The 25,053-nt window shown below is 33.7% G+C and overlaps 1 protein-coding gene and 1 non-coding gene across 4 annotated transcripts; both read right to left on the bottom strand.

Moving 5' to 3' along the window:
* Positions 1–244: 244 nt before the first annotated feature.
* LOC128549131 (inosine-uridine preferring nucleoside hydrolase-like) lies at positions 245–11,354 on the bottom strand. Of its 3 annotated transcripts, none has more exons than XM_053525453.1 (6): positions 11,301–11,354; positions 9,452–9,659; positions 6,063–6,237; positions 5,256–5,372; positions 3,975–4,111; positions 245–1,807 (listed from the first exon to the last, which is right to left on the bottom strand). In XM_053525453.1, exons 2-6 carry the CDS (start codon positions 9,629–9,631, stop codon positions 1,481–1,483), a joined length of 936 nt encoding a protein of 311 aa, XP_053381428.1. In that variant the 5' UTR covers positions 9,632–9,659; positions 11,301–11,354; the 3' UTR covers positions 245–1,480. The 3 variants fall into 3 exon arrangements, with proteins under 3 accessions (XP_053381428.1, XP_053381427.1, XP_053381426.1); XM_053525452.1 differs by lacking the exon at positions 11,301–11,354 and adding an exon at positions 11,097–11,253; XM_053525451.1 differs by lacking the exon at positions 11,301–11,354 and adding an exon at positions 11,034–11,161.
* Positions 11,355–21,936: 10,582 nt separating this feature from the next.
* On the bottom strand, positions 21,937–22,029 carry Trnam-cau (transfer RNA methionine (anticodon CAU)). The gene is made up of 2 exons: positions 21,993–22,029; positions 21,937–21,972 (listed from the first exon to the last, which is right to left on the bottom strand). It is a non-coding gene; the product is annotated as a tRNA-Met (tRNA).
* Between the last annotated feature and the right edge of the window lie 3,024 nt (positions 22,030–25,053).

Here is a 25,053-nt window from a genome sequence, read left to right as displayed (position 1 = left end):
TTTACACACTTAATAATAATTAAGGTGTGCGCATGCAATAGTATAAGTCAACTCCGCGCCACCTCATATATATTGCTAGTAAGATATCTTGGAGAAACCGTCAAATGATAATAAAAGAAACGGATAAAAATACTAGTACATACTTTGAACAAAATCTGATTTTCAGTCACAGACATTGTATATTTTACTCGAATATAAGTAATGTATTAAGCAGCAATACTTCGATGAGTGTCAGTTAGTAACATTATCGGTTAGAGTGAGGGACATGATATTTAATAAATATTGTTCGTTTATGATAAAGCCGTTGCAGAGATATATTTCTAAGATTAAAACTGGCATTGCCTTTAATCGATCATTGACTGTCAGTAAGTATTGCTGTTGAAAAAGTGTTGTATATTTGTTTTATTCTGGAAAATAGTAAAATGCTTCTATTTTCTAAATAACAGACAACTGCTTTTAAAATTTAAATGTTTTAATAAATTTATGCGGTTACTTTTAGAATCTGAATAAATGTTCAAGTCAAGACATAAGTAAATATAATAAAAGTAATTGGTACATATGAAAATAATATAAGCCGTGTCATATTGAGCGATACCGTACCCAGAAGTCGTTGAGATATGTCACATGATATCGTTGAGACATGACTTGCGTTGGAACGTAGTTCTCCCGGAGTGGATCTACAGTAGATCTTAAGAATGTAACAGACACAGAAATGTAGGAGTTGGCTTATCAATTTATATGTGGACAAAATGTACTATAATATAATTGTTGTTTTTTTAAGCCGTCAGTATTTTTCGATATGCATTGCAAACTTCAGCTATAACAGAAATCGAATTCCCACTACGCCATATGCCGATATATATAAGTCAGTGACAATCAGATTATCTATTATAAATTTAATGTAATCATAATTAAATTTGATACTTTCAGGTGTCAAACCATGTAATTACTTACCGGTATAATAGTTTCGTTTCAACATCGCATTTAACGCATATGTGTAGCATACGATTCTTTTTACAATGTACAACACTGTAGTGGTAGTAGAGCGGTCTATATAACCGCGCCATACATAGTGCGTTTGCGACCAGCATGGATCCAGACCTAACTGCGTATCCACGCAGTCTGGTCAGGATCCACCATGTTCGCTTTCAAAACCTATTGCAATTAGAGAAACTGTTAGCGAACAGCATGGATCCTGACCAGACTGGTCTGGATCCATGCTGGTCGCAAACGCACTATGTTGGTTTTCTCATGGCACGGCTCATTAATGTACTTTTATATCAGAAAATGTCTGTAAACCCTGAGCAATAAAAACATCTGAAATAAATTGAGAAAATAACAATTGTAAATATTTGTAAAAATCTAAAAATCCTGTTTACAAAACGATCATGAATTATTTGAATAATGCATACATGATTGGTTATCACTAATTTCAAATTAGATCTACATGTATACAAAATATTACTTCTCAAATAACTCTTCAAGCAAGACCAGTTGCCATTAAATGTTCGTATAATGTTTGATCTAACTCTGTTACTATGGTAACATTATGACCTTTTTGTAACTTTCCTCTCCAATCAACGACCATTTGACCATACGTGTATTGTCCTTTTGTTTCTACTGTTGCGTACTCGTGAACACTATTTTTGATGACGTCACTGCGAAGTACACACGCCATAATGGCCTCGTCAGCAGGTATAAAGGCAGTCGTACCTCGCTTCTTATCAAATTCAACGCTAGTTTGGTCAATCTTCTTCATCAAATCAGCTTTCTTAGACTGCGCGTTTCTCATCTGTGTGTGTGTTTCCTGAAAACACAATGCTGTAAGAAAAACTTCGTTCATATGATTTTGTTATGTGAAAACACGTTTCGACTTCGTTCATATGATTTTGTTATGTGAAAACTCGTTTCGCTACATCGGTCCACCTGACTTAGATTTCAAAGAAATAAACATTCTGATGGAATTTTACGAAACTTAGGTAGTAAATGTGGCCTACAGTGTGTGAACATTTTTTTCCTATGATTTGACCTAGTGACCCAAGCTTAAAAACTTAATCTAGTTTTTATAAGACAAACGTTCTGTCAAGGATTTATGATGCTCAGTTAGAAAATGTGGCCTCTGCAGTGTTAACAAGTATTTTTATGATCTAACCTGATGCCTTAGTTCTGTTCCTCCTGTAGACCAGTTTTGATCATGACCTAGATTTCATAGAGACAGTCATACTGAGAAAGTTTCAAGAAGATCAAATGGAAAATGTGACCTCTAAAGTGTTAACAAGGTTTTTCTACGAATTGACGTAGTGACCTAGTTTTTAATCTCAGATAACTCAGTTTTAAAGGGAATTCCTTTAGTTTTTTATGCGCATCTTCCTGCGCAGCCGACACTTTCTATGGAAAACTGAAGTGAAGTCAGCATTTGTTAAAACATGTGACAGACAATCTTAAATATGAGGAATCTTGAATGAAATAACATTTTTTGATAAGTTTTATCAGTAATCAAATGTTGATACTGGTTTATGTTGTATTGACAAGTATCATGACTGACAGGTATCTTGCCATTTATGTGGTCGTGTTTTCACATCTCATTTTAGCACAAAGACAGTGTTGTTCATATAATGTAAGACCATTGACTTAGTACTGATAAGACAATACCACCTTTCAGATCATTCATATCCAATTATACAAAGAAGAGTTTTTAAAACTTTTTTTAACTTGTAGCAGATATACATGTAATCAATTTGGTCAGGTTCGCGCCATTTTTCGTCCGTACAGATGTTGTATTCAAGCGGTTAACATAAAAGTTAGCCTGGTGACCCATACATTTTAGCCATTTTTATGCTCACAATACAATTACTTATACACAAAAAAAACAGGAAAAAAATCTATGAAACAGTTTTGTCAAAATGTAAAAAAATATTCTTCACTATGGGTATTTTTCATTGAAAAAAGTTCACAAAAGTGAATATGCCCAAACAAGCTTTTTTTTTCATTTGTACCAATTATTGTAAGGATATAGTATTACAAATATGAATATGATATCAAATAAGAATATAATAAAATATGTAAAAAGAATAAACCTTATTGTGCTGTCTTGATGTATATTTTGGTTGGTATTTATAAAAAAGCAGAAAAGTATGAAAATGTTGAAAAATCGCTGGCAGTTTCAGCAACAGTGGGTGTGTTCAAAACAATTTTTCACAAAACCAAGCCTGGTGACCCATTGTTTTTATTTGTTCATTGATTTCAGCACAAGTTTTCCTATCATATATGCGGATTAAAAAAAATTCTATGAAAGGAAAAAAAACTATAAGAATTCTCTTTAATCTTCTCTTTTATTTCATAGACACAAACATTCTGACAAAGTTTAATAAAGATGGAGTAGAAAATGTGGCCTCTAGAATGTTAACAAGTGTTGTTTTTTTCTATTCATTAGCCTAGTGACCTAGTTCTTGCCCCCAGTAGACCCAGTAATGAACTCGTCCGAGATTTTATTGAGGGAAATATTCTGCCCAAGCTTCATTAAGATTGGGCTAGAATTGTGACCTATAAAGTATGAACAGGCAAACTGTTGACGATGTACGATTCCAGACGATAGAGGACGACGGATACAGGTTGATCACAATTTTTCACATTGAGCACTTTGTGCTCATGTGAGCTAAAAGTAAAGATAAGTTTTAAGAACGGTTGAATAAGTGTTTTCCTTTTTTATATTCAAAGACGGAAGATACTTTCTGACACTATAAAACATAAACTACTTAAAGTTTCCTTTCTAGAACTGGGTGAAAACTTCTTTTGTTTTATTTACTCTGTGCTGATGGGTTTTCTAAAATTTTGAACACTGAGATATTTATTCTTGCTATATTTACACAAATATCAAGTTCACGTCAAATATTACAAAAAAAAAATGTTAATTTCGTAATTTTTGCCAATAAGAAAATTCTGACAATTATGATATACGCAAATAAATGTCTTACAAAAGATATTGTATGCTGCATACATGTTTCCCAGGGCATAATTGTTATTGGACACTTTAACTGGTTCAGAACAACGTAAGCTGCTTCCGGGTCAAAATAGAAGTTGAACTCTCCACCTACGCTGATGTTTCCCTTTCCTGTAATAAAATATTCATTAATTTGTAACCAGGAGGTGTAAACCATTGGCAAGTAATGGCATTCGAATATTTCCATTTGATAACGTATTTTCCGTAACTGATTTCGGAGTTTTCGGCTAATTTGTTTGAGCGACTTTAACGGCCGATGAATAGATCGATTAAATATTCTTCGTAGGCGATTTCGGCCTTTTTCAGTTCTTCCCGAAGAATTCCGAAATTCGAAATTGCATACGAGAATACGTAATTGTACGGAAGTTGCCGATTGCCATTACGAGTGCATGCCTAGAGAAAAGAAACAAAAACAGATGTTAGAGATGTGTAAAGACATCGTGTGATGTGCGTGAAACTATTGTAACTGTATACAGATAAAGAATAAGATACAATAGTTTCGCGATCAGCCTTCAATATAATTATGAACTGCGTAAATTCAAAATGAATTAGTTTATAAACTGTAATCTAACAAAAATCACTGTTACATGATTGAATTAACATTTAAGTGAGCTAATTGCACCAAAAAAAAAAACACCAAAAAAAAAAAACATACAAAAATGTACTTGCATTATTGTCTAATTGGCAGAAACAAGTTTTACTAAACAGCAGTATGTTTCCTTGGTTACGAAACTTCTAAAACACAACGTGCTCTATACATATTGTTCAATTTTAATATTGTACCAAATCGCAAACTATTAGAAAGTATAGTCATAACAACTGGACCCAGTATACTTGCACGTCATCATAAATACACATATTGTTCAATAACAACGTCTTGACATTTAATTCTTTCCAGCTGATCTCTACAAACAAACGCAACACAAAACCCAGTCTGGAAATGTGTTTTTGATAATACTAATTATTTCTTATTTTGTTGCATGTCGAAGTTTTAATTGCACACAGAAAGGTTGAACAACAGGTTGTCTAGATAAATTGTGTTGAATCCTAAAATGACAGCATTTTTATCGTCAACTATACATGCCAATTTCCCGTATAAAAAGACGTCAAAACTTGTTTCTTCTTCGTCATCAAAATGTGTGAGACTTTTGGAGTAAGGATATTAAGTCTTAGTATTGTAAATACTGCATATCATACATTACAAACTGATCAGTCAAAAATGTCATTATATGAAACAAGATAGTGTTTGGTTTACCTAGATAATTTCCACCCATGATACTGCACGACTTGAGCCTGGTACCGAACTCGGGATCCAGTCGTATTGCCATGGCAACGTTGGTAAGTGGACCGATCGCTACCAAATGCAGATCACCTAGAAATATGTTTAAGGGTACACATTGTACAACCTGTACGCAACATGGTGTGAAAAAATGTAGAAATCTTGAAATAAACTGTAGTCTCGTGACTGTAAGCCAATTTGAAATAAACTGTAGTCACGTGACTGTAAGCTTCCTCCATACTCTAACCTCCGCAACCTATACAGGAAAAGATTCAAACCAATAACCTGTGGGTTGTGAATTTGATCAATGAATCAAACATATATGATTCTGCTCCATCCTGAATGTATTTAATTAAGGTACTATAACGTCAAATGTTATAACTTAAACACGAGGAAATTTTCACAAATCTTTCACGGAAAACATTTAAATCTAGAGAGATCGGTCCACCGCTTCTTAAATCATCCGAGAGAAACTAAAAGAAAGTGTGTATATTTGTAAATAAATTGGCGTTTAATAAGACAATCACATATCATACAAGCACTCAGAACGAGTCCATTTCATACATGTATGCTCATCCAGTTTCTTCAAATCAACAAGATTCATACGTTTAAAATATATCCCAAAAATATTCCTCTTAGTACAGGAAGACAGCAACAAAGCCGTATCGTTAGGAATGAGGAGTACGTGCGTGTGAACAAGGGGTATATCCGTACCACATTAATCCTCTTCGAGAGAAAGCGGGAGCGGAGCTCAAAAATACTTTCCAGGGGTTAAATAAATACCTTTGTAAGCTTTTGACAGTCTGAGAAGAGCCATCACGCCATGTTCTGCCTGAAGCTGACTCTCATCAGGAGCGTTGGGATCCGGAACATCCCCAAATCCGTCTGAACCATGGTACGGAGAACGGCCTTTAACTTCTCCAAGCAAGGGCGCGTTACATCCTACATAAACTGGAATCTAAAAACATTAAAAGCTGTGAAAATCGTGCTGCTTTTCATATAAATCGTATGGTGTCTTTAAGTATCATTATCATTTTAAGTATATCTTAAATCTTGCTAAAGCATTTTAATAGAATGTGGAAGTAAATGTCACTCTAATACAAAGAATGATGTTATGTTTTATAAATTTCATTTATAAATATCGAAGGGCCATAACTCAGTGAAAAAAAAACAATCAACCGATACGTAGGTAAGCTCGCTACCGAAAAATCATGTGGATTTTCAATCAAATCCCACCAATGATATAGGAGAAATAACCTTGAAGAGTATTATTCAAGAACGACTATAAATGGGTCATTTCGGTAAAATCTGCCCGAGCGGGATGTGTCAGCGATACGTATACATGTAACTACGCCTCCTATCAATAACTGGAGTGAAGTTTCGCTAAAATCTGGACAGACGATTCAAGTATTGGAGATGAAGCACGGACTAGAATAAGTACACAGACTTCATGTATAAAATTTAAAGAGGCATAACTCAGTGAAAAATGAGTTAACTAAAAAACTGTTATAAATTCGTAACTATAGGCTTGCTATTGATCAGTCATGATTTCAATCAAATTCCCCCTAAAAAGTACAGGTGAAGTAGTCCGGGCAAACATCATTCAAAAATTGATCTTTCAGGAGCCATTACTCCGTAAAGAAATAGTCTTCGCGGGAAATGCCGAAGTTGTGTAAATTTAGGCTTTATACCAATTATTCCTGTGCGGTTTCATTGTAATCAGGCAAGAGAATCGAGAAGAGACGAAGGAAAAGCTAAATGTGGATGGGCGGACGGACGGACGGACAGACGGTAAGCCATAAACAATATGTCTCCTTTGACATTTGGGGACAAGATAATGTCAATGGACAGTAGGACAGTAAGCTCGTGAATTATAAGAAAGAAAATAAAACAGCATTAAAAGTATTCATCTGTTTAAGGGGACGCATATTGCTACATTCACAGTTCATACAGCAATGCGGAAGGGGTGCATATTCAAGAAATCGATGGTGGGAAAATAATAAACATATTCCTAAAGTGATATAATACTGATGGACACCTGTAATATTCAGTATTTTGTGGATAAGGATGTGGTACTATGAATGTAATAGGAAAACAGAGGTCTTTGTGAAAGTACATTCAACACAAAATATTAAGCTTTTGTATAAGGAAAAAACAGGTTTTTTACAATAACAGTGTTCCAAATAATGTTGAAGGGATGAGATTTTCTTTCTAACACACCAGGTTTGCTTAAACATGTAAAAATTTAACGCCACGTCAGTTCATCTCGGGATGGACGCCATATTTCTCATTGATAAAAAATGTAAACAAAAAAATCAGAGTGGGATTAGCATTGCAAGGGCATAACATGACATTCTACACAATGAATACCTTAGAACAGATATCTAAGATGCTACACAGGTCAGGCGGGTTAAATGCATAATGTCGATCACTTGAAATTCATCTTGAAAAGGTGGTTAATTTTAGTTTGTTTACATGGTTTTTAATTTTCCCACGACTTCTCGGCGATTCACTGCAAATGTTTTACTGCGCCGGACGAAAGGTAACTCTAATAAACAACGGGAGACAACTTAAGTGTCAGCACGTGTACGATTTTTGAAAAAACATGTCGATGATTATAATTTCTTATCAAATAATGAATCCTATTCAGATATTCGTCTTTAATATTAGAAAATTATTAATTTCTGTGGACATTTGTCAAAAAATATTACTTACAGTGGACTACTTTGCGCATCAAACTGGTTTCCGCTTCAGTTGTGAGGCACTTCCGTTATACTTTTTGACAACAATAACAAAACACAAAATGAATCAATAAAGTCACTTATAAACCGACTGCTACTTAAATCAGTGTAAGTAAAGTTGTTGTTACAACATTATACATGTTCGTTACGTTATGAGATAAAGTTTATCTTGAACTGCATAATCCATTAATTACGTTTAGATGATATTGCATTTACAACTTATTTGACCCCGTTTTTTTACGTGAATGACAGCATTCTCGTGCAACTCGTGCAAACAGAGTTATGAAAAGTATGGTGGAGAATTCAAGGACAAATTATAAATGACATTAAAGTGAGGATAACTGTATATTCGTCCAGTTTGATCATTGACATGCCTGCTGTGTATTAGTAACTTTTGTGAACAAGATTAGAATGTTACTTTTGCACATATACACATTGATTGGACCTCTCAACCAAATTTCATACCTTATTTTAGGGATTTTTAAGCCAATACATTTTCAAAAGTTTGTTGAATGTGTTTTGATATTTAAGTGCATTGTAGTTCATGAATACCAAGTTAAAAATTAATAATGGCAACATTTCTAGGCCTTTATTGTAAGCCACTAGACTTCTGTAACGATAAATGTTTAATGTATTAAGGGGAATATACTCTTTTAGTTTTGGAATGTGGCATTCCTTGACCACCGTATCTTTTCTTATGCACTACTTTGTAAACAAACTATATAATGTGTTTTAGCTCACATATGGGAAATGAAAAGCAAGACAGTGAACTTATTCCACATTCTTTCTTTAAATTAGAATCTGTAGGACATTGATAAATGTTTGGACAAAGTGAAGCACTATTATTTTCGCACCAAAAAGTCTTAATTGTTGACTTTGAATGTACACAAGAAGTCTTATGTAATTCAACAATATCTTTCTTGTTTCAGTTTTTCTCATTTTTATTTTAGTGAGCAATCCTTTGTGTACTTATAACAGTTGAAACAGTATTCATTTCATTTACCAAAACCTTGTACTTTTTTGCAGGTAAATTTTATAATACCCCACCCACTTTTTTCTAATTTCAAAGTATGCGTCCCCTTAAGGTAGTGGAAAAATAATAACAAAAAGCAAATTACATATTCTCCGAATGCTATTTCGGCAATCTCCGGAATTTACGGAAAGCCACGTGCGTAATCTCACGGAAATTGCCGAGTGTCGTTACGGGTTCACTACCTCAGTTGATAACAAATCAGAAGGATATCTATGATATCATGGAAAATTCCAGGGTCTATCTTGTTTTTTGACGGAAAAAATATCTATCATAATCAAAGAGTTATATAAATAAATGTATTAATACTTCTTTGCCATATATAGTGTAATCCTAATTTCTTTCAAAGAACTTTTAGATCATGTATTATATATTGGTCAAGATCGAAATAAAGATATTACATCTAGCCTATCTGTCGCTTGCAGGGTTCGAAGAGCGTTCAGTGCTGTTTGCTTTACTCGTGTGTTTCCTTCAACGCACGTGATCGCTTTAAGGTCAATATCCGGGTCACTCAGTGCCATGAAAATGGACATTGCGTCGTCATTTCCGGGGTCACAATCTATGACAATCTTCTTTGGCATTGCTGATGTGGAACTGTGTATGCGCTGACTGGAATAAAAAATGCACCTTTAAGAAAATATTACTACTGTTAAACTGTGATCAAGACATTTTAAAAATGCACAGAAATTAGCGGTGGTTGCAGGTTTTATATATACATTTATACATGGTTGTGACATTTCAGGCATTCGTCAGTCTAATCAGTAACCCTTACCCGTCTGAATTTCTATAATGAACTTGTCCATCTTTCAATTGGGAAGTACCATTAACTGTTAAAAGGGGTGATTACCAAAAAATACTGACTGAATAGCGAACAGTGATATCTTAATCAAACTGCACGGATGTGCAGGCTGATCATGATCTGCGCTGGTCGCAAGGACATAATCAATCGTGTGACTGTCCAGCACGATTTAGATTATTGTCTCTAAAGAAAATTAGAAGACAACATTTGGTTAAGACTTTTTAAAAACTGAACAGAAATAAAGGTTATATCTATCTTTTGTTTACTAATCAATATTCACGGATGTTGAATTATGCGAAATAGTAACATATAGTAACACTGTGTTTCGAGCTGTTAATAAATAGTAAATGCATACAATTCTTTGGACGCTACTTATTTGTTGGAAAAAAAAATAAAACCTGAATTTTTTGTGATAAAGTGACATACCATCCACATTTTACCATCCTTTGTTAATTACATTATATGTGATCATAATGACTAGATAGGCCTAATGTTTTCTCTTTTCTCTGTTGTTAATAACATGTTTGTTACTGTCTTTAAAATTATATGATCGTGACAATGTATATTGTAAATGCTGGTGTTTAGACGATGTACGCTGTACAAGTCTCCCTAAAATTCTGTTCTATTCTGTTTTGCTGATAGTATAATACTGGTTTAATTACATTGTCATATTTACAAACAGGTGTTATATTGTGTCAGGAGACAGATTGCTATTCACTTTAACCTTTAGCATGCTAGATAAACTGTCGTCTGCTGGGAATGTCGTCTGCTTAAATTGTAAAGTTCATTCAATTTGCTCCAAAATTGGAAGAAATATTGTCAGAGTAGCAAACAGCTTGGAACCTGATCAGACGCCGATTTAATCGGCGTCTGATCTGGTTCCAAGCTGTTTGCAAAGGCTGTTAAATTCGCCTGCAGCAGGCTAAGGGTTAAATGTGATTATTTTAAACACTAAAGTATTTTACTTTAACCATGCACAACTTTCCACAAAAATCAATATTTAGGTATCTGAAAATAACTTTACCATACGACAAGAGAGGAAAGTTACCTTATATTGTAATACACGCAACAATTGCTTTTAACATAGACATAAAATGTTTATTAAACCATTTCGGTAAAACTATAAAAAAAAAAAGATATAAGATAATGAAATTCTATCAACAATTACATAAGATTCAACATACTATTTTATGAAATGAATAGCGAAACACAAAAATATAGAAGTTCATTTGCAGCTTTAAGTATACCGAGGTGTTAGATAGGTCAGTGACCACTGTATTTTAATCACACGTCTCAAACATGCACCGTTTACTTAAACGAAAATGCAATACGATATGATAGTATACACAATAAAATACTGCTAGATGCAGTTAGTTCAAAATCTATCCAATTATATATCAACTTTTCACGTTTAACATAAGCTTGTATTATCATGTAACGCTTTTATTAACCTTTGACTGTTTCTTTACGAGCACAGGCAAATCGATTTGTTTACATTCCGGCGGAGTTTACGTTAATACACACTTTTGTACGATTTACTTACAGGTACGAGTACACTAAATAAAAAAAGTGCGGTATGTGCACCAATATGAATTTAAATGCTACCTATAAAAGGCAGAGCTGTCTTGAAAAAACAATAGTGCCCCTTGAAAAAATTAAGAAGACTAAGTGATGTTATCATAATGGCAGGATTTATTCAACACGTTTACGTTCTATTAACACAACTGTTTTGCATTAATAATAATTCATAGCTCTTGGATACAGTATCAGTTTTTTTATGAATCTTACACTGCATTAAAATTAAAAGTTGACATGTGAAAAAACGGGTGCATATTCTAAATAAAAGGAAGTCAACAAAATCAGGAAAAACGCAGCTGAATAATTTTCGTTAGTCATTATTAATCACAGTTGTTCGAAACATATGTGATAAAAATCCTAACATATATGTCTTGTTTGAGCGCCATCTTTTTTCTACAAAAAAAAAAATCATGTCTTGGTTTAACGTCATATTTCTATTCTAACAAGCACATGAGATGTGAAATCCTAACATTGTTTTGGTGCCGTTTTTCTACAAAAGATGTAAATAAATTTGAAATACTTTCATGTATATCTTTGTTTAGCACCATTTTTCTAATCTAACACCATGCGGGGACTAATATGTTCTCCACATGTAACTGACTATTCTACAAACTCATTAATGCATGAATGAAAGTGCAAATGGGCAAAACTTTTTATGGATGGCGTCTATTAGATACATGTATATTTGACTTATTCAAAAACGAATATAAAGATGAAATATAACAGTATATGTATAAAGAAACGTAACAGTAAATGGAACAAAAAGGAACTAGTCAGCTTATTATATATTTTTGTATCAAAGGAGGATAGAGACAATTTTTTAGAAAAAACACACAAAAAAAAACGAAAAAAAAAAAACAATAAGTTTCTAATATAGATTCACGATGATTTATTTAGGCAAAAGCATACGATATTTTCATTGCCGAACATGGAATATAACATTGTAAAATGATGGTACAAAACAATATACGAATCTACCATTGTGTAATTGACCATTTTGCTTCGTGTCAGTACCTGAATCTACGACAACCTTTAACGAAACGATGATCTTAACGGGAAGACAATTTATTTTAATATCGCATCTTTCGCTTCCGAACTGCTATTGATACCTGTGCTGTCACCTGAATAATAACCAGCTTACATACTTTTTGCTATGAAGCAACGTTGGGAATTAAAAATTTTGTCAACGGCACATTTATTTCAGTATACCAGCTTCAAAATGTCGTACCAGAAACAAGATTAAAGACATGCATATTCTAATTCGGAAAATAAAACTGTTGCAATTTCGCAAGAACAGGACTTTCGAAAGAGTGAAGAGGGAATCAGTCAGGCCTTTTTATTATTTTAACTCATATCGACTCATATGTGAGAGTTTGATTGTGTTCGGCTATTTGAAGGCATCAACGGATAGCTATGTTTATTATTTTAACTCATATCGACTCATATGTGAGAGTTTGATTGTGTTCGGCTATTTGAAGGCATCAACGGATAGCTATGTTTATTATTTTAACTCATATCGACTCATATGTGAGAGTTTGATTGTGTTCGGCTATTTGAAGGCATCAACGGATAGCTATGCTCGAGAGTCATCAAGAAGGTGATGAAAATTATATTATTATATAATTCTGTTATAATTTCAATTCGTTCTTCGTTCTGCTACACACTCTGCCTTTCATTGGTTTACAAAGGTCATTAACAGATCGCGACACATCAGTTAACAAAATTTATTCATACATAATATCCAGACATAAAGAAATTAATCTTATATTCAAAATTACATTTCTATGACTTCCATTAAGCAGCGCGGAAATCGCGTGTATCACCCACAGTTCGATCGGGAAAAAACATGAAACGCAACACTAAATAATCACATAGAATCATCTATTATAGTAACATAAACCCATTAATCATACATCGGTCATATATGAAATTATTGTCAAACATTTATCCTGGTGCTACCGCCCGGTGCTTTCAAAAGCGAACAAAACATTCTATAATAGGACGGTAATGGCGCGTATGTTTGTAAAATATTCTAATTGAATGATGCTATTTAGAGTCAGAATGTTTGAATAAGTTCATTAGAATTACAGATAACATGGAGAAACAGTTGATTTAACGTGAAACCGCGCTAACAGCATTAATGTTACAGCTAAAACAACTTGGAATTCTTCTTTTTTTCCGTTGATGTATGTCATGCATTTGATGGGATTTTGATTGGGATTCATTTCATACGTCGAAGATGGAATCTCATTTCTAGTTTACAATAAAGAGTACTCAGCTGGATGAACCGACGGACATTGAAAGCATAGAAATAATAAACATTTTATGCAGATTTTTTAAGTGTATATAATACATGTAGCTCGATTTTACACGTTTTCACATATGGAAATATTTGAAGCGGATATCGGCAAGCATTGTTCGGTCGATAAGATCTGAAATCGTTTGAATATGTAATTCTTCCCTTTGACTGGGTTCAGCATTACATGTAAAAAGTGATACAAGCTACGTACATTGTACAACAGTTTTAACGTTGCCGTTAAATGCTCATATAGCAAACAAACTACTCAAAAGTTAAAGTTTTGAGACTTTTCTCGATACCCATTTTCATTACCTTGGTCCTTGGTTTGGTCTCCGGTCGGTAGCCCTGTCTGGTCCCTGGTTTGGTCTCCGGTGGGTAGCCCTGTCTGGTCCCTGGTTTGGTCTCCGGTCGGTTGCTCTGTCTGGTCTCTGATTTGGTCTCCGGTCGGTAGCCCTGTCTGGTCCCTGGTTTGGTCTCCGGTGGGTAGCCCTGTCTGGTCCCTGGTTTTTCCGTGTAAGAATGCTATCATTTTCGAAAACTTTGCTATGGCGCCTCATAGCACTTACCTTTGATCAAACCAAATAACAGCACATAGAATAGGATTTCTTTCTATGTACCTGACCGTCCGTTCGTCTAATTTTCTTTTCCATTTATTGTCAAAAGCGTTTCCCTGTGCGTTATTGAAGTGCATCTGTTTTAAAATGCACCGCCATTCCGGCTAAAGCAATTTTCATCACCCTCTTGATGACTCTCGAGCATATCTAAGCGATTATGCCTACAAATAAATTGAGACACCCCGTAAAAGTGCACATTTAAAATGATTTCAAAGACTTTTACTACCGAAGTTTTAAAGCTATGAATAGAAAAAAAAATCACTCGTCTCGGCAATTTACAACTGCCGCCTCTTAACCTTTACCCTGCTAAATTTTTAAAATGGTCCAGTCCACCATTTAATTTGGGTGGTACCACTTGTTTATCAAAGGCACGTTCCCTGAAAATTTACTGACTGAGAAGCAAATAACGCAGATCATGATTAGTCTGCACGGATGTGCAGGCTGATCTTGATCTGCACTGGTCGCAAAGGCAGAATCAGCAGGCTGAAGGTTAAACAATGATGATGCCTGATTATACGGGATTCTTTAGTGTCAAATTACCTCCGTGCTTAGAAGTTGCTACGTGGCAAATATAAGTGCCAGAAAAATGAATTTAAGGTCAATGACTTACGGCACAGCAAATGTTATTGCTGCCGTTAAACCGGTCTTTTACATGGATTTGAAAATCAGGTTTAGATGTTTTATCTTACTCCTATAGTTTCATATTAGTTATATTCTCTTATACCTCAGTCACATATACGGCGCGGATATCTACGCCTAGCCACGCATAGGAACGTAGTAATCCGTATCGATCCGTACCTGAGCAGTACCTTAACGTAGTAATCCGTAATAATACCAGTCCGTACGGCTCAGGTACGGATCGATACGGTTTACTACGTTTCTATCCGTACCTATATAGACGTAGCTAGCCGCGTCGTATGTGTGACTGGGGTATAATTCAGATGACATTAAATGCTGAAGACTTTTTGTATGTTATAACTATATTGTCGGAGCAAGTTTGACTGACTTTACTTGGGAGAACTATTAAAGGAATATAATTTAGAGAATTTGAAAAATATACGTCAGTTTCCTAACTCCTTGACAATCAATCATTTACCAAGACTTGATTTACTTTAATTTAAAAGAGTATAATTATGCTATGAAAATATTTCCATTTGAATGTTATGCAGAAAATTACAATCAAGTACTTAATGTGCACTTCATATGAACGTGCTCGCTCTGTGATTCGAACTAATTTCTGTGATATAAAGTGTATGCATGTCACTCGAGTCTTTGACAAAGACACGTTCAGATAGCTGTTTCAGGTACAAACTCTATGCGACTTCCGATAACAGTTGTGTATAGTTCACTTGAATCTTTGACAATATTCGTTCCGATAGCTGTTACAATATTTTATGGCCACTTGAATCCTGCCATGGTTATAAAAATGAGGACCGCAACAAATAAAAGCGGTTTAACATGCTAACAAGCAAACATCAGTTCAGTGTTTGCGAATTAGCGATGCGACAATATAGTTTTATCTTCGATTGAACTTATTTGGGAATACATAAATCAAGCGGATCTGTAGAGTGCGGGGTAATATTTGAAGAGGCGGATTTCTTCTTCGATTAGTATGTGTACGAAAAATTTAGATTTTCTATGGATATTTTTGTAAGGGGGTGTGTGTTTTGTTAAGCATCAAAGAAATTGTTTTTGCATGGGAAAATTTGATTAAATGCCTTGATATTTTCTTAAACGCACGCATGCGTGTTACATCCTTTTTGTTTAATCTAACTGCAAACATCTTAACGCGGACAATGTCTTTTAATATTTTATCTGTTATATGTGTGACGTTACGTGGGAAAAAAAAACTACATGTATCTCGAAATGACGTTGTTTTTTTTTGCCAAGACGCGACGTTTTGATTTTGCCACCGCATCATTTTTAAAACAAATAGGAAACAAGGTTTAATTCCTGTATATATTGCGAAATAGAAGTAATCATCTTTTTCAAATCCGTTTAAAGAGAATTCCCGTAAAAAACCGATAAATTTGATGAACATTTTCATTTAGGTGACTCAATATAGATTGGATTTTGTTTTAAACCGCTATAACAAAAACGAAGAAAATTATTATGCTATTATTTTTCGTTTCACAATTTCGACATTTGTATTAACAAGTCGTTTGATAAAAATTTTGATCCCAAACAAATTAATGTTAATTTTTTAAAACTACATTTTCTATAAAATTCCTTAGGGGCGCGGGAATCGAGGGATCCCCCCACAGTTCGATGGAAAAAAATGACATCGCACAAAAAAATTTTAAAAAATGTTCAAACACAAAGCCATTAATCATTATCAAAAATTTAAAATGTGTCAAAATTTTCCGGTTCTCCCGCCCGGGTTTCAAAAGTGAAAAAAAAACAGATAAGGGAGGGTATTTTTGAAAAAATTTTATTATTGAATGATGCATTCAAATAAAAATGGTTTTAAGGTCATTAGGTTCAGATAGGTGGTGATAGTTCATTTACTGAAACCGAGTTAATATTTTTAAAAATTTGATAGTAAAGCAGTTGTAGAGCGGGGATTCGGGAAAATTTGAGGGTTTTTTCGATGGGGAAAAATTTTTAAGTAAAATGAAAATTTAGGGTTTTCGGTTGGACCACAAATTTTTTATTTCTGAACCCAAACCCGAAAGCGAAATCACGAAACTCGAAAATTTAAAAAGTCCGAAACCACGATGGTAAGGTCGAATCACGAGGGCGAAAATCGAAATACGATTGTGAAAGTCGAAATCACGAAATCATCGTAGTTTAAAACTTCGGTTTTCCTCCGTTTTTCGACTTTCCCCACGTGATTTCTACTTTATCATCGTGTTTCGACCCCCACCCGTCTTTTGACGTCCTCATCGAAGCTTCGGGGTTTTTCGACGTAGGAATAGGGGAAGGGAAAAATGAAAATACGAGACCGGCGGAACCCCGTAGAAAAAAGGGAAATATTTCAAAAAGTTCATGTGAAGAGCATGAAGGCAAAGAAATAAGAACTCTTTTAAAGATTTTCTGACTTACGCTCTCCAGTGCGGAAATATTGACCGAAAATGGGCAATACATTATACGGCTTTTTACATTAGGGCTCATCGAAATTTTGAAAAATAATATTGAATATTTTTTTTCAAAATTTCCGCTTTAATCTGTAAACAAGGAATTATATTGAGTCTTTATTTAATCGAATGTTAAATATAAAACCTTTTATTAAAAAATGGGTAATAAAATCCCCGGGTTTTGTACCTTCTTAAACTCATCATTTTCCGAAAAAAAATTCGGGGTACACCCCTTAAACATAGAATTGTTTTAAAGCCCCTGAAAATTTCTAAAACGCCCCCCGTATTGAAACCCGGGCATGAAATTTAAGCCCAAAGAGTACAATGGATAACCTTTAGTTTGTATCGAAAATGAAGGAAATTCGAAATAGGCAGAAAATTTCCCCTTTGAACCCCTTTTTGATCAGTTTTGGAAATGTATTTTTAAATATCAAGGTTCGTTGATGGAAAAGATTGAATAATTTTCTGCCGAAATGTTAAGGACACATTTGCCAATTTTTTTGTTTTTGACAACTTTTTTTCTTACAGCAAAATTTCATAAAAAAATATTTTGTTGTTTGAAGTATATTCGTACTTTTTTTTGGTTTTTTTCCTGTTTTAAAATGCTTTGCGTTTAATTTTTTTTAAACAATTCAGTATGTACAGTTTTGTTTGATTTACTCTTGGACCCCGGTCCATGTAAGACCATTTTAAAAAAACCCTTTAGCTGGCTCACAAAATTTTTTGAAATTTTTTTGCTGCGCCTTTAAATATTGCATCGACATGACGACAAAAGTAATAACCCGAAATTATTTATTCATGACAGAAAAAGCGAAAAAAAAAATCAATTTATTGTGTTGCCCGTGAAATAACGTTCAGTCAAATTTTGAAATTTTTTAATGTTTCCCTTTTGTATCACCGTTTCAATCATATTCGCTTTTATACCTCTAATTTTATTAGAGTAAACATCAAAATCAAATCACACAATTAAATTGTACATTGAAATAGGTTTCTACAATAGTGAGTTTGAGTGGGTCTTAAATTTTTTAGTTTTCCGTTTAGAAAAAATTTTGACAAATCAAAGCCCGATAAAACACCCTGCCATACCCGTTTTAAAGCTTTCTGATATATCAACACTAAAGAAAAATTTGGATTGAATATTTGTTCTTTTTATTAAAATTTTCAATGGGGGGTCTTTTTTCGTTAAAGGAAAGATATTTCTGGATTCGGTATTATGGAATGAAAAAGAGCACGTTTAAAAACGAGACTTTTAGGGATTACAAAACATGACTTTTTTGATGCAAAAAATTGTTTGGATTTTGAAATTTTTTAAAACAAAAACAGTATTGAGAAAAGTCACATAAGCAAAAGGGAGTGACTTTTTTTGTCAAAATTTTGCTTACAACTGGAGGGGTGTTGTGTTTTGATTATGCGTCTTCCATTTTATTTTTAAAATTTCAAATCAGGGGTGTAAGATCAACGAAAGTAAAATATTTTAATTGTATTTTTTTTTTCAGAAAACGGGGGACAAAAACGTTTTAATAAAACAATAAATCGTAATCTATATGCTGTACCTTTTGGATATAAGCATAGGGAATAAGACTCCGAAGGGGAGTTAAAATTGGTAAAACGTTTGAAAAAGTGTTGAAGTGATATCAAGAAACCGGACCGCGCCAGGACTTTGAGATACGGGACTCCCCCTTGGTGAGGAAGAAATCCCCAAAAATTTTTTTCTTTAAAAACAGGTAATTATTTTCATTATGGGTATTTTAAGTGTAAAAAATGAAGTCGTTTCAGTTTGTTTTTTATAGCATTAACTGCAAAAGATTTTTGTTTAAAGCAGGTGGGTTCAGCAGTAGTTTTTTTTTCATTTACTTTTGGACATGTTTAAAGAGGAATCCATAAAAGGAGGGGAAGAAAAAAGGCCCCAATTTTTCCCCCAGTGGTGGGGAATTTTTTTTTTAAAAATGACGATGCGAAAAACTGTGAAATTTATTTAAAAATTTGATTTTTAGGGACTGTCAATGGTTTTAAATTTTTTTAGACTTGCACCCTTAAAAAAGGTATATATTGTAAAATATTATTCTTAAGGTAAAAAGTTGAGTTCAAAAATACGCGGGTTTAAATTTGTGACCCGGTCTTTAAAATTTTTATCATTTGTAAATTAGCCATAAGTAAAATTTTGTTAAGTGTCATGGAATACGTTTTGACAAAAAAAAAAATTTGGGGTTGTGGTGATTCGAGGACCAAGAGTATGTCTAGTTGTAAGTTTTTTAGTTGTTTTTAATTTTGGTTTGAAGTGTGTGTGTTTTTGTGGGGGAGGGGGGGGGGGGTAACAATGTTATTATTAATAATTTAACTTCTAACACATCCCGTTTTTTTCCGGGTTTAAAAAAGATGACTAAAAATGGACTTCAATAAAAATTTAATTTATCCCGGGGTAAAGGGAAAAAAAGTAATCCTTTAATTTTTTTAGAATCGAAAATTTTATATTTCAAAAAGTGATTTTTTTCTCGAATAAAATCATTGAATTCAGCGGGGTCCCCCTAATTCAATCTGAGCTCTAAGTAATGATCATCGTTAAATTTTTGGGGGGTGAAACTTTGGGCGATTTGTACCATACCCAGTTTATTTAAAGTGGTTTCCCCTTTTTTGAAGTTTATGAGTTAATGATTTAATGAAATGTGAAAGGTAATTAATTGGAAGTAATTAAATTTTAAACGTATGTTTTCCCGTTTATTTATCAGAGAAATCAGTAATGTTTATTTTTGGGTTTTGACGGGGATGAGCCCACCAATTGATTTTAAAGACATAAAGTTTAAATTTTTGACTTTTTTAGACAAACAAGAATTATTTGTTTATGAAACAAATAAAACTATCAAAAACAAATATGGTCTTTTACCCCAAAAAGTTTTGAACTTATTTGCAGGGCCCCTACTTAAAGACTTTAATTAGCATTTTTTTTTAATTTTTAATTTGGTTTTATTCCTTTTTAAATTTCTGACGGCCATGGTTACAGAAATGTTTTCGTTTTCTTTTTGTTTAATGATAAAGTACTTTAAACAATCTCTTTTTGTTTAATGTTCAATTGCATACCTTAAGATTTGATTTATTACACCCTAAATAACCGTTTAAAGAGACTTTGGGGTATATTTCAACACAAGAATTGGGAATAAAACTAAAAGGGATCCACAAAAATAAACATGATTCCGCAATGACATTCGACATCTCGTGGGAGATTCCCCTCTCAAATTCGCAGTTTCGGCGTAAGAGTTCAAGCACGTAACTTCAGTAAAAACCCCCAAAAAGATAACTAAGATTGCCCATTTCTATTTCGAGCCCTTCTTTTTAAAAAAATATACAGGTTTATTTAAGTTCGTCTCATAAGGAAAAATGTTATTCCTTTTTTTTGTTTAAACCTTTTATTTCTTTGGAAATAAAAATTGAACGAAATTTTTTAAAAAATACTTATCGAGCTTTCAAGATTTAATTCAATTGTAGAGCGCCCTTAAAAAAGAAGTTTTCGGGAACTTCAACAACCCACACGAAACACCCAAAAATTTTAAATATAGGGCGGTTTTAAAAAAAAATTCAAGTACTTGTAAAAACAATTAACTCGTAAAAACCAAAAAATTTCATAAATTTTTGAAAATGAGGGGCCCCAAATTTATTTCTCTTTTAAAATTTTATAAAAATTGTGGAAAAAAACGAAATGGGGGGGAGAATTTATCTTATGTCAACAGAATAAAAAGTTTTTTTTTCTGTTTTTTACCAACAAAATTAAATTTTTTTATTAAGAGAATTTTGAGGTTATTTAAAATAAAGACATCCGTTTGATTTGCTCAAGAATAATTTGGGGGCTTCATATTTTTACATTTTTTAGTAAATCTAAAAACACGGCAAATAAGGAAATCATGACCTGAAAATCCCTGCAAATATTCCCGCATAAAAAAAACGAAAAGACCAAAGCATAAAATTTTAAAGCAAAGTCATCGGTTCAAGGACTTTGTGTGTGTGTCATATCATAAGTGGGCCGCTTCAGGACAAGAGCTCGTTTTTGCTTCTCTTTTTTTTTTCATTTCTTTAGATGAAATGTAGTCATATTTTTTAATAGTGAATAGACGATCATACCTACACGGTATGATCATTCAGTACAATATGACACCCATAGTTTTAATTGTTTTGAGCCAACACAAACTTATATTACTTTAAGACAAAGAAAACTTGCAACGAGTGTATGTCAGTAACTTCATGAAACTTTCTCATCATCACGATACTTGCTTTTGTACAATTTTGAACAGTAATGATGTTTTAGTAAGCCGAACTCTATTAAGTTACATACATCTTAATTTAATTTCGGAAATAATCACGAAGCTCCATAAAAGATCAATAAACGGCTGGTTGTGCCATTTAGCCATAATGGCAAACTAGTTTCATAATGGCCCTCGGGCAGTTATGACACTAGGTGTACCATTATGGCAAGAAGGCACAATTAGCCGTATATTAACCTCTTAGTTGAAAACACTTTTAAAAAAGTATGTGCCCCGGGTGAGGATCGAACTCACGACCTTCAGATGACTCTGTGGTCTTAGTGATTATGAGACTGACGCGCTACCTACTGCGCTACCGAGGCACCTATCAACACCCTCACACCTGTGACAGATATTTCGAAACCGCTTTAATTTATTAAACCTGCATTGATTATAAACCATTGTATTGTATTGTATTGAATCATGAACTCGTTATTTGAGCATTTTGCAGATAAGTCATTTCTGATACAACTGTAATATAAATTGCCTTTTTAATTCATTTGAATTTATTTTGTAAAGCAAGTTTATCACAATTTGTGCGCAAAACATTCTATTAAATTTATTTAGAAAAAACTTATTACAATATTATATAGTAATTGAAAAACAATTAAGGTACAATGAAAATACTTCCATAAAACGTCTTATATAAAATTCTTTACTGTAATGAAAGGCCGATAAAATTCTTATTTATATTTGAAATACACTATTTTTATACTACATACAATGTAATAGTGTTGCAGCTATTAAGTCCGTAGGCCTTGGATTTAGTTTAATCATACTTTATTTCTGCTCAAATCAATAATTACAAAACAGAAAAATAAACTTAACACAAAGAAATAAAGCAGAAAGAGTTTGGTAACAAGTTCTTTAAACATTAATGATTGCTGTCCCCTTAGGAAAAAACATAACAGTGACCCCAGGTTCGAATGCAGACAGCGTCACATGGGGTTTCCAGGAGGGCAGCGTGAAGAAGTACATGTTGCGTTTGAATCCTTGTCAGAGTTGAGACATATACATGACTGCTGATTTCTGCCATCTCATTCTGGTGTATTGTCAAGTTTGAACAGTGTTTGTCGTTGCCAAGGTCAAAGTCAGGACTTTTGTGTGTTGCCGCTCGCCGACATGCTAACACCACTAATTCACTTGGCATCCCAATCAGTAAGACAAATACCTTATTTGTCGTATCGGTGGGCTTATATAGCCCCGACAAGACGCCAGATTCACAGTTGTCGTTTTGGCGCCGGCCGCGGTATTGGCACTTTTCAAACGCATCAAAACAAAGATGGCAGCAACTATAATCAGCTCATGATGGCATCACAAGCATATACGTACTTATATACGCACGTCAAAAGAAATGTCTCAGACTCTTAGCCAGGACGTCGAACCAATAAATGTCTCATTGCATGACTTCTAGATTCCTTGTTCAATGTGTTGGCGATAGATTTAAACATTCTTTTCAATCGAACATTAATGCAGAAGCGAAAAATGACTTCAAAAAATTACTTTTTTGTAGCAAATAAAAACTGATGACAATTGCAGTAAGATGACCTAGATAGTATGTTAAAGAGGAAATACAGTTTTGGTTGAGTACAAATAGATACAATAGGAAGACTATGTCAAGTATTCTGATGTTGGCTAATCAATGTTTCACATTGTCTAAATGATTCAGTGAAAATGTTGACATAACGTAATGATCTATTTAAAATTGATCGTTTTGTCGTTTGCCATTCTACAAGAGAGATAAAACTGGGCCTTGGTTTTATTACGAGTCATAATTTGGTCGTTTAAAACTGCCATAGGGAGTTTGATTTCATGGTCCAACGTGTAAAAGCTATAACCGAAACACAGAAATTCCATAATTATACTGCCAAAAAAATATTTTTTCAAAGATAACAGTGAAATTTGTGAACTATATGTATTAATATCTTTATTTTATTAATATGTATCAATCTATATCTGTCAGTACCTATGATAATATACATTTAAACTGAAATAGCTGTCTGCGCTGCATGTACTGGAAAAAATATTAAAATCTGCTCCAATATCATGCAAAGAGATAAACAGAAACTAATACTTATAAAATGTTATGTTCCGTGTGAAAATCGAACCCATTACCTTCGAATCACTAGACTGTTGTCTTCAGTGATAAAACTGACGCGCGACCTACTGTTCCATCGAGGCATATAAAGTCACTTTAGTTGATTGATTGATTGATTGGTTGGTTGGTTAGTTGCTTGCTTCGCTACACCAACAGAAAGCTCGGCAATGAGAACAAATTTGTTCTCTCACACACACAACCTAACCCCTGTTACACCCACACAGATTGTAACAAATGTCATTCAGAAAACTCAGTTTAAATTAACCGAAATGTTTCAGCCTTTTATGGGTTAGACTTCTGTACTTACATAGAAGATATTTCAGTTTGATCCGTTTAGCGTCTGTGTAATTTGGACAGGCTGGACCAGATACATCAATTCTTATTCATCATGTTAAAACGAGTTACAAAATGTACGCAATGTAGACGATTTACATAATGAAACGTGTTATATTGTATTTAACATACGTCGACATTTTACATGAATAATTCATTCAACATGTTATGCTGTTGATTTGAATATGCTCTGTTACATATTCCTAGGAGACGATATGTAAATATTAAGGAATTTGTTATAACTGATTAACTAAAGGTGCCACGGAATAAACAATGTTCACATGAAAGTTTAATATTACAACAAACATTGGCGAGTTAGATTGATATGAAGATTTTTTTTTCAGTCGGGGGGGATTCAGCAACAATTGAAATGTCTGCAAACCTCCACCACACTTGTGTTTGTCTAACCCCATTTGTCGCAGGTTAGATTGGTTATTGGCATCAGAAAGTATTTTATAAAAGTTATTCATGCGGAGTTGGGTTGGTTTTTTTAATATATAATCTGTAAACGAGATCGAAAATCGGTAAAAGATTGAATGTAAGGGTGTTGTTCTTTCAGATTTACCTAAGAATACCGTAATCAGGTTTACACCGTGTCATTGGTCAAGTCTGATTAAAATCATCCCCACCCCTCGTCCTTTTTTGTTTGTTTCCGTTTTTCCCAAATTATCCTTCTTAGCAATTTGTTCTATTCATTACCGTGCGAGTTTATATTTCATTGTTTTTTATGTTAGGGCATTCTCTGGAGACTTTAGTTGCGGTCAGCCCGGTTTCTTCTATCTTATAGCAGTGTTCGAATTAACATACTGACATGATACATAAGTAAATCTGTCATTAATCGTGTCGAAAGTTAAAGCCCTCTAAATCATAAACCTTTAAAGCCTTAACACCTTTTACGGAATATCTAAAGACTCTT

Source organism: Mercenaria mercenaria, chromosome 15 (assembly GCF_021730395.1).
Source record: "Mercenaria mercenaria strain notata chromosome 15, MADL_Memer_1, whole genome shotgun sequence".
Taxonomy (NCBI): domain Eukaryota; kingdom Metazoa; phylum Mollusca; class Bivalvia; order Venerida; family Veneridae; genus Mercenaria; species Mercenaria mercenaria.
The sequence above is the reverse complement of the archived record's forward strand: the minus strand, read 5'-3'. Positions and strand labels throughout refer to the sequence as shown.